The sequence below is a fragment of the Anastrepha obliqua genome, chromosome 1, assembly GCF_027943255.1.
Source record: "Anastrepha obliqua isolate idAnaObli1 chromosome 1, idAnaObli1_1.0, whole genome shotgun sequence".
Classification (NCBI taxonomy): Eukaryota; Metazoa; Arthropoda; class Insecta; order Diptera; family Tephritidae; genus Anastrepha; species Anastrepha obliqua.
The window spans coordinates 173,512,424-173,523,048 of NC_072892.1; the positions used below are offsets into that span (position 1 = coordinate 173,512,424).

General features: G+C 39.0%; 1 protein-coding gene across 1 annotated transcript; it reads left to right on the forward strand.

The window, feature by feature from the left end:
• The first annotated feature begins 1,419 nt into the window (after positions 1–1,419).
• LOC129238673 (putative nuclease HARBI1) lies at positions 1,420–9,850 on the forward strand. Its single transcript, XM_054873777.1, has 4 exons — positions 1,420–1,494; positions 9,172–9,279; positions 9,333–9,477; positions 9,597–9,850. The coding sequence occupies exons 1-4, from the start codon at positions 1,420–1,422 to the stop codon at positions 9,848–9,850; spliced, it is 582 nt and encodes a 193-aa protein (XP_054729752.1).
• The last annotated feature ends 775 nt before the right edge of the window (positions 9,851–10,625 follow it).

Genomic DNA, 10,625 nt, shown 5'->3' on the forward strand with positions numbered 1-10,625 from the left:
TGTTTTAAAGCATCAATCGTCTCTGGATGGTTTGCATAGCATTTGTCCTTAACGGCTCCCCACAAAAAATAGTCCAACGGGCTCCGAGGCGGCCAATTAATATCGGAATTTCGGCTGATTATTCAGTTTTCAAAAACGGTAGCCAAAAGTTCGAGTGTAACTTTGGCAGTGTGACAAGTTGCACCGTCCTGTTGAAACCAAATGTCATCCATGTCATCCTTCTCAATTTTTGGAAACAACTCGTTGAGCATGTCACGGTAGCGCTCGCCATTTGCTGTAACCGCGGCTCCTCGCTCATTTTCGAAAAAAAATGGCCTGATGATTCCGCCAGACCAAAAACCGCACCAAACAGTGACTCGTTGTGGATGCATTTGCTTCTCTACAGTAACGTGTGGATTTTCTGAGACCCAAATCCGACAATTTTGCTTATTAACGTAGCCACCGATGTGAAAATGAGCTTCATCAGAAAAGAAGAAGAAGACTCACCACTTTGGAAATAGGTTTTCTATATTTTCCAATTTTGTTCAAGCGTATAGCGTCCCATTTCGTAAATGTCAAACCTTTAAGTAAATTATGAACTCATTTGACATGTCATTTGTGTTACCATTCTTAAAAAAATAGGCAAACGCTATATGGCCCACCCTGTATTAAAGCGTTATCTCACCGAGTAGGTTGCAGCATAGGCGAGCCTTACGTAGTATATGCACAGACCATCCTAGTAAAGAAGAGATTTTTGAAGCTGTACGATCACAAAAAAATGGAAAATCTGCCGGTATTGACAATATTCCAGCTGAGTGGTTAAAAGCTGACGCGAATGTCACAGCTGAAATATTACACCGCCTCTTTCGACAGATCTGGAACTTGGAGATAATACCATCCGATTGGAAGGAAGCGATATTGGTAAAATTGCCCAAAAAGGGGAACTTGTCGGATTGTAACAACTGGAGGGGTATAGCACTGTTGCCGGCAGTTGGCAAAATAGTTAATAAAATCATTTTAGACCGCATTGTTGAGCCAATAAATAGTAAGCTGCGTAAGCAACAAGCCGAATTCCGGCAAAACCGTTCTTGCATTGATAACTTCAACACTATGCGAGTGATAACTGAGCAATGTATTGAATATGAAACCCCCCTATATATGAAATTCGTGGATTATGAAAAGGCATTTGACTCTGTGAAAAGAGAATACATATGGGAAGCCTTAAATAGGTTAGGTATACCGAGGAAAATCACAAATCTAATTAGAAATAGCTACAATGGTGCGAATTGTAGAGTTCTTCACAATGGAAAGCTCAGTGAAGCTTTCAGTGTCACTACTGGAGTGCGGCAAGGGTGTGTCTTGTCCCCTTTGTTATTTATCGTTGTAGTGGACTGGATTTTTCAAATATTTGACTCTGTAAACCGTGGAATTACCTGGAGAATGAACAACAGTCTCGAAGATCTGGAATATGCAGATGACGCTGTTTTACTCTCGCATTCGCATCAATATATGCAGGTGAAATTAAATTTGCTTCAGCAGGACTCAAAATTAATATTAAAAAGACGGAATCTAAGCGTATCAAAGCTAACAATGCTGCGCCGTTTACAATAGGTGATGAAATCATTGCAGACGTTGACAGTTTCTGTTACTTGGGAAGTACGATCTCCATCGACGGTGGTGCGAAAAGTGACATTTACAACCGAATAAATAAGGCACGTAACGCATTCGCTAGGCTTCGAAATATATGGCGCTCTAACAACATCAAAACTTGTACAAAGGTTAAAATTTTTAACGCGTGCGTTAAGTCTGTGCATCGGCAACGAACGCAAAGCTGCAAGCGCTTACGAGGGGTGTCTTTTATATTTCGGGATTTGGCAATCCTGTTGTTGCAATCTGGCAACTGACAGCTGTATCGCAAAGTTTGACATTTTTTGGCTTTTACGTACTCAGAACGTTTTGAAATACCAGCGCTATTTGTGTTGTTTACAGTAACTTAAAAGATTCATCTCGGTCCAAAAATGGAATTAAATTGTGAACATTTCCGTGCGATTATTTTTTACAACTTTCGACGTGGATTAACTCAGCAACATTGCATGGATGAACTTAATCCATTTTTTGGCGATGAAGCTCCATCAAGGACCAGTGTTTATCGATGGTATGGTGAATTCAATCGTGGTCGTAGTTCACTCCAAGACGAATTTCGTGAAGGTCGTCCAAAATCAGTTGTTGTTCCGAAAACCAGTGCGCGAACTGATATTGCAGGATCGTCATGTGACCTATCGTGAGATTGAGACAATCTTAGGCATTAATGTGACCAGCATACATTCAATATTGCATAAACATTTGACTATCAAAAAAATTTGTGCGCGTTGGATCCCACACAATTTGTCAATCGCTCAAAAAAAGGCTCGTGTCGTTTGGTCGAAGGAAATGCTCAAAAAATACGATCGCGGGGCTTCGAAACACGTCTATGACATCGTGACAGGTGATGAATCATGGATTTACGCGTATGAGCCCGAAAGTAAACAGCAGTCGACTGTATGGGTGTTTCAAGATGAGCCAAATCCAACAAAAGTTGTTCGCGCAAGAAACACTTCCAAGCAAATTGTCGCCTGTTTTTTCGGAAAAACTGGACATGTCGCAACCGTATCACTAGAACAACGCAGAACAGTAAATTCTGAGTGATACACAACCATTTGTTTGCCAGTTGTCTTCCAAGAAATGAGGAAAACCAATCGCCAAAGACGGATCACTCTTCACCAGGACAATACGAGCTCTCACACATCGGCTCAAACAACTGCATTTTTGAGCACCCAAAACATCGAATTAATGGGTCATCCGCTGTATAGTCCTGACTTGGCACCGAATGACTTCTTTTTATTCCCGTACGTAAAAAACAAATTGAGAGGTCAACGTTTTTCGACACCTGAAGAAGCGGTTGCGGCATTCAGAATGCATGTTTTGGAGGTACCTCATTCAGAGTGGCAAAAGTCCTTCGAAAATTGGTTCAAACGCATACAAAAGTGTATAGATCTTCATGGAGAATATTTTCACATCACAATAAAGTGATTTTCGATGATTAAAATTTGTTTTTGTTCTCTAATCCCGAAATATAAAATGCGCCCCTCGTATAAACAGCAGTTATAACAAACGAGAGACTCTGGAGAAGTACGCACCAAGATAGCATCAACAGTGAAATAAAGAAAAGAAAATATGGATGGATAGGGCATACTCTGCGAAAGCCTTATGAGGAAATATCGCATGCCGCTTTGACTTGGAACCCGCAAGGAACGAGAAGAAGAGGCAGACCAGTGATGACTTGGCAAAGGACTATCCGCAATAAAACTGGAAAATCGTTTAATGAACTGAGATTTATGTCTAGAAATAGAAATGTTTGGAATACTTTTGTTGAATCTTTAAGCTCCTAAAGGAGTATGGAATAATAATAATAATAAGAATGCACACAGAAAATTTACTATCGCTTCTGTGAATATTTTCGAAGTTGCACGCAAATTTGAATAGGCGATCCAGACTGCTTCTATCCTATGTAAGGCGCTTTTCAAACTTTAAGGGCGGTTTTCTCAAAATGTTGTTTTCAAAGTCGGTGACCAACATTACTCAAAAAGGGTTAAACCGATTAGTCTCAAATTTTAACACGACCTTCTTAAATATATTTTTTAGTAATTAATCGAAAATTTTTTCTCATCGATAGACATTTTTTTTATAAACAATTTAATGCCGCCATTTTGTCAAAAAAATGTATTTTGCTTATTCCTTCGATTAATTACTAGATTTAATATTACTTTATCGAAATCTGTTTGGTTTTTTAATTTAAGAGGATCCAGTTCAGAGATATAGTGGTCACCGCAAAACGTCTTTTTTGGGAGGAGCTCCCGGAGGTCGGCTTTAGCTTTCCAAATAAATATTTTTACTAATACTAAGTCTTAAAATACAGCTAAAAGATAACATAATATATGTACAAATTTGTAGATTAATAAATTGAAAGAAAAATCTCAGAAAAAATTTTGTAAAATTCCCCTTAAAGTGTGAATAATGAGACTCGTTTATAGATTATGCAGCAGGGTATGGTTGAGGAAGTTAGATTAATTTTTGGCTTGTACTTGTATTTTAATCTAAACATGAAAGAGCACGCGTCCGTATCTCCCGTACTTTTTTATGATTTCTACAGCTAAAGGGTGATTAATTTAGGGGCTGAAATCCGATGATTGAAATAAAACAAAGAAAATCCAAATACATTGGGTAATCTTTATTATATTTGTGAAGAAGAATTTATTTTTTATAGATAATCCCCTTCAAATATTGGCCGTATCTGCGCTGTAATTCGGCCAGCCGTAAACACCAATTTGGAATGACTGCCTGGAGGACTTCGGTCGGTATCTGGTACCTCATGAATAACTTTAGTGATGTTGGTTGCTAATGCCTCAATCGAAGCTGGTTTATCCACAAAGCATTTAGACTTTACATACCCCCACAAATAAAAGCTCAAAGGTGTGATATCACACAATCTTGGTGGCCTATCCACTGGTCCGAGACGAGAGTTGAATTGCGCTCCGAAACGAAGACGCAGTAAATCCATTGCTTCACGGGCAGTAAGGCAAGTAGCGCCGTCTTATTGGAACTATTGATTGGATATTGTGGAGATCACGGGCTTCAATTTCCGGCACCAAAAGTTCGTTCATCAAAACGCAAGAGCGTTCGCCATTCACTGTTACATTGGCGCCAGCCTCGTCTTTGAGTCGATGGAACCTCTACCTCACAGGCCGCACTAAAGGGTTGTTTTCAATGGATGTACAGGGTTACCTATATTCGATGGACCCGACGGATTTCAATGACTCTTTGGGCCCATTCCAATAGACGAGGCTTGTCCGCAGGCAACAATCTTTGCATCAATTGAATCTAATACGGGAATAGATGCAAATCAATGCGGATAATTCGTTGCAAAGTGGTCCGAGCAATGCCCAACTGCTGAGAACGACGATTTTGGGATGTCCTTGGCGACGCCTTGGTCGATTAAGATTTGGCCTCTTTGGATTAGAAAGAGCATCACCAGTCGAAAACCTTTCGTACAAACTTTTAATGGTGTTCTTAGAAGGCGCACTTTTCACATTATTTAATTTTTTATACGCACGTTGAGTTTTCACAATTGACCTCTTTTGTTGAATGTAAATTTCAACAATTTGGGAGCGCTCGCGTGGCATGTACTGTTCCATGGTAAAAATCTGCTTGGACTGACGCTTCCAACGCGGTATGTCATTAAGCGATCTGACGTCTCTGTCAAAAGATACAGAGTTGCCAGATGGGTCCGTCGAATATTGGCAACCCGTAATGGCAGTTCTAGAATGGCTGAGGGTTGCTCTTCAGCCCAAATACGGCAATTTTGCTTATTGACGTAGCCATTAAGCCTAAAATGGGCCTCTTCGCTGATCGCCATAAGTTGGCTTGAGAACACTTTTTACAGAGCGTCGTTTTCCGTAATACAATTTTACGATTTGTAAATGTTGCTGAGGCGGAAGTCTTTCCATGAGGAAGTGTCAATAAGTACTGAAAAAAATTATGTATAAGTATTTAGTTTGACAGTAGTCTCACATGATCTGTGAGAAAAACCCGATTGGAAAAAAATACCTCCAATCTGGTTACCCTTTACTTGAATGGCAAATATTCCGTTGATTTGGCGATATGTTTTTGCGTTTCAAATATTTTACAAGAAAACTTTACACTCGCTAGTTAACTGACACTGAATATATGTATATTTATGTATATGTATATGTATGTATTTGCGCTTACTCGCATTGTTGGGTCTTTCGGCCGAGCTTCTCACCTTATTTGTGGTATGCGTCTCATGTTTTTCACCCACTGTTTTATGTCATCTCTGAACGGCCGATGGTTTTTTATAAGAAGCTTTTTCAAGGCAGAAATACATTCGGATGTTACCCTGTTGCCTGCCGAAGGGCGACCGCTATTCGAAAACACTTTTAGGTATTTCATGCTCGGGGCATCGAACCTGGGCACTACCGAATGGTAGTCACACACCAACTCATTCGGCTACGGCGGCCTGTGTATACTGCGTTTCCACTCTGTAAATTTAATTGATGATTAATCACAACCATAAAACGGATCACGTTTTAACTGTGTGTTTTCATTTTTCGGTTAGATTAGAGTGAATGCATACATACATATATACATATACATACATACATGCATGTACATACTGTGAACTCACTTACATACATATATAATTATATTCAACAATCAGTAAAGGCCTTTGTATGGGCGCACCATATGGAAAAATTTGTTTATAATTTGATAGCTGATTGTTTAATTGCCCCAATATTTTTAAGCTTAAGTGGCAAGCTACTACTGCTAATTAATTTTCTTTAGTAACTGATGCCGCAGATTATTTTGAGATTGTAAATAAATTTTTTTTTTTTCGCAATTCATATTAAAGGGTCCAGTGGAGTGATTTAACATACGGCAGGCAGTGACAGGTTTGACTTGGGGCTGTACAAAACAGAGCCTATGGAAATTACTATATAGGCTGGAGCGCTGTAAAACAAATACATATTTACTGTTAAAGAAAACAAAAATAAATAAATAAATAAAAATAAAACAGAATGAATATCAGTCGTATGATTGTTTAATCATTACAGGGTCCGGCACTCGAAGTGGAAGCAATTAAAATGGCCATACATTTAGTTTTGGAAAATTACTTTTATTCAATTCAAAGTAAAAAATGTGTGAAAATAATACAAAATTAAGAATCAATTTACTTTTGCTCCATATGACCTCCTTTTGCCTTGACTATGGCCTTGAGACGGTCCAGCAACGAATCGCAAGCTGCCCGAATGTGACTTGCAGGTATTTTGGCCCACTCGCGGGCAATGCCTCTTTTCAGCGCCTCGAAGCTGGTGAATCATTTAGTTCGGACCTTGCTCTGCCAAATGACCCAAAGAGAATAATCCATCGAATTCGCGTCTGGTGAATTTGAGAGTCATTGTGTAGGCGTTATAAAAATCGGAACGTTGTTTTTTAGCCATTCTTGGTTCACTCGAGCTTTGTGAGACAGTGTCGAACTCCTGTTGAAACGTCCATGGTCTGCCACCAAAATGTTTGTCTGCCCACGGTTTCAAAGCAACCTCCAGAATACCTTCCCGATAATATTTCGCATTTACCTTGACGCCAGGCTCGATGAACGCAATTGGAGAATTTGAAGCGCTTGATGCGCGACGAAGTTTCAAATGGCTCGATTTTATATTTGCAGCGCTTTTGACATTGGGAATTGCACACACCGAAGCAATCCTTATATCCAGCAGAAAAAAGCCAAAAGAGATTTCTTTTAGAATCGGAGACTCCAACATAACGACTACTACCGCAATCAAATACTTGGGAATAATGATAGAAAAAAGGTTGTCTTTCAAAGCACACTTCGAGTACACCAACAAAAAAGCATCCACCACCACAACGGCGCCGTCGAGGCTGATGTTAAACGTACGAGGACCAAAACAAAATCACCGTCAGCTTCTGGCTAAAGTCGTGAAGAGCCAAATTTTGTGTGGTGCTCCAACCTGGGCGAATAACGGATCATGTATCATACTTCCGAGGTCTACAGTCTACCTACCGGTTGTGCGCACTACGCGTATGTAGCGCATTTAAAACGGTGTTCGACGATGCAGCCTTAGTAATATCTGGCATGTACCCGCTAGGCATATTAGCAATGGAAACTGCCCAAATAGCGAGAGCACAGCGACCTATAAGTCTGTCTACTCGGGCCGCGTTACGAGATAATTGCATCGACGAGTGTCAAACTTGTTGGGACAACTCGGCCAAAGGGCGTTGGACGCACAGATGCATTGCCAACCTAAAGCTTTGATTAAAGAGGCCACATAGAGAAGTGGACTTTTACCTGACCCAGTTTTTGAGTGGACATGGATGCTTCAAAGCATATCTATATAGGTTTAACCACGACGACAATCCTTATTGCGACTACTGCGATGAAAACATTTTAGAGGACGTTCACCACATATTCTTCACATGCTCGCGCTTCCGATCTGCAAAAGAAGGACCTTTGGAGAACCTCCTTCGCCGGAAACATTTGAACATCACATGCTGCGCTCGAAGGAACAGTGGAATGCGGCATGCGACTTAGTGGCCGAGATTATGAAAGAGATGAGGCGTCTGGAAATACTGCGACACAGCAACGGCGACTAATCGCCTTCCCTCCCCGCGAAATAATACTACTCTTGCAAGCCTGCGCAATGCTGAAAGTGCCCATGCTTTTGTTGATCTAAATATTATGTACATACATATGTATGTACATGTAAATATAATTCGCGCACCCAAAACTTGCGTCGTTGGCGTGATTGACGTCTTATTTTCTACATTTTTACTATTAACAGAAAAATCCACAATCAGCCCAATCCTAAATATTCTCGCGGAATTTCTCCTTTCCGCATTTTTAATTCCCCTAAGAAAAATTCCTCCAATTTTAAACCCTTAGGGAAAGGGATTTTTGGCGAGTAGGATTTTTTCTCACTTGCGTTTTTCGAAATCAGCTGTTTTGTTTATTGTTGTCAATTTTGCAATGCGTTTAAAATGTGAATATTGTTTATTTTTGCGATATATAAATTGCATTTAAATAGGAAACTGAAAAATGAATAGCTTAGCATTAAATATGTTAGTGAGTAAAATAAATGAAGAGGAAAGAGAGCAATTAAACGGGCCACGAGTGGCGAGGAGGAAACTCCGGGACTTAATGAACCCCTTGGAGATGCCCCAATCTTTGTAAGTAAACGAGTGAAGAAAAGTGTGTTAAAATAACTAAATATTCAACTTTTTTTAATTGTTTAAACAGATTTCAGAAGTATTTGAGGTTGAACAAACCAGCGTTTGAGTACTTGCTAAAAGTGGTGACGATTCATACACAACCAGCTAGGAAACAGTTTGCTGGTACTCCAGTAGTAAAGTTAAGCGCATGTTTGCGATTCTTTGCGGAAGGCGGTTACCAGACGGGTGTGGGAAAAGACCACGACGTGGGGCTAGCGCAGTCCAGTTTCTGCAAAGCACTTGCGGACGTCCTCTTTATATTTGAACAATATATGTCAATATCTAAGGTGGATACAGTTTCCAGTGACAGCCGAAGAAAAAAGTAAAATTGCGACTGCTTTTTACATTAAGCATAAAATTCCATCTGTTGTCGGTTGCGTTGATGGAACGCACGTTAAGGTAATTGCGCCATCCGAAAATAGTCACAGAAAGAGTTATTACAGTTTAAATGTTATGCTGGTAAGTTATTAAATCCTTTCTGAAGTACATTTAATGATTCTTTATAATAATAGGTATGTGACCATGAATTAAAAATACGCTACGTCGACGCTTCTCATCCGGGTGCTAGTCATGATTCGCTAATTTGGAACGTTAGCGAATTACGTTCACATTTTGACACACAGTTTTCAAACCACCAAAGAACTTTCTGGTTGTTAGGTAAAATTTTACATTTGTAAAAATTGTTTATTTATTAAATTTTATTTTATAAATTTATATACTCACATATTTATAAATGTATCTTAACCGAGAAAATCTATTTCCAATTATTTATGAAGGTGATGCTGGATATCCGTTAGAACCATGGCTTATTACTCCTTATCGGACGCCGAACCAAGCACAAATTGTAAATGTTACTTGTTGCTTTCATAACATCTGCATTCATTTCAGACCGAATATACCCGATACAATCGATGCCAAGGCGGAGTTAAACTTCCCTGAAATTCACGACGTCCATTCCAACATACCAACACACAATATGGAGGTTGCGAGATCAATAAGAAATAATATCCGTGATTCCCTCAATAACTAAAATGTAAGAACAGAAATGTTTGCTACTTCTACGCTCGATCATTTAATTTTCGTAAGTTTAGTTATAAGTAAAATGCTTATGTTCTAATAAAAAATCAGTTAAATAAAAAATTACATTAAATAAAAAACAAAACACAGGTAATTCAGTTACATAAAATCTTAGCTTATAAGTCTCATTATTAAATTAATTAATTGTTTTGGCGTTTGCATGTTTCCAGTTCTTGTATTCCAAGCAGTCTTTTATTTTTTTCTACTTTGTGTTCAATCTCTTTCCTTCTCATTAGTTCCATTACATACATAGTTATGCATTTTATTTTCTTCCAGCTTTTCTCTTTTAATAGCGTTAGCAATTTTGATTTCCCACAGTTTCTCCTTTTTAATAGCCTCGATTGCCTTCAAATGCGTCTTCTTTAGCTCATATAGCCTGCATGAAGGAAAATGTTTAATTACTTATAAATTTTTGTAAAATTAATATTAACCTCTGGTATATTTTTTTAAGTTTTCACGTTGCTCGTCCTGGTTTGTAACCGCAGTCTTTATATTAGCGCTGATCTCCCTTTGTATTTTTATTTCCTCTTCTAGTGCATATAAGGAACTTTCTTTTTTCGAAGCCTTTTGGCTAGTATATGCTTTTTTACTTGATGACGCCACTTCGCTTTTATCTGCAGAGGGGTCTTCATTCGTAAAACTCCAACGAATCTACAGAGACAACTGGTGGACTTATAGGACTTCCTCCGCTGATGTCCATAAATCCATCCAATGTGCCAGTTTGGGTC

What these genes read in the sequence shown, in the direction of transcription:
- LOC129238673 (XM_054873777.1), top strand. Translation starts at nt 1,420, where the DNA reads ATGAACAACAGTCTCGAAGATCTGGAATATGCAGATGACGCTGTTTTA. An exon ending in ACAGTTTAAATGTTATGCTG is followed by an intron (nt 9,280 to 9,332) that starts GTAAGTTATTAA and finishes TTATAATAATAG; the next exon opens with GTATGTGACCATGAATTAAA. An exon ending in AAGAACTTTCTGGTTGTTAG is followed by an intron (nt 9,478 to 9,596) that starts GTAAAATTTTAC and finishes TTATTTATGAAG; the next exon opens with GTGATGCTGGATATCCGTTA.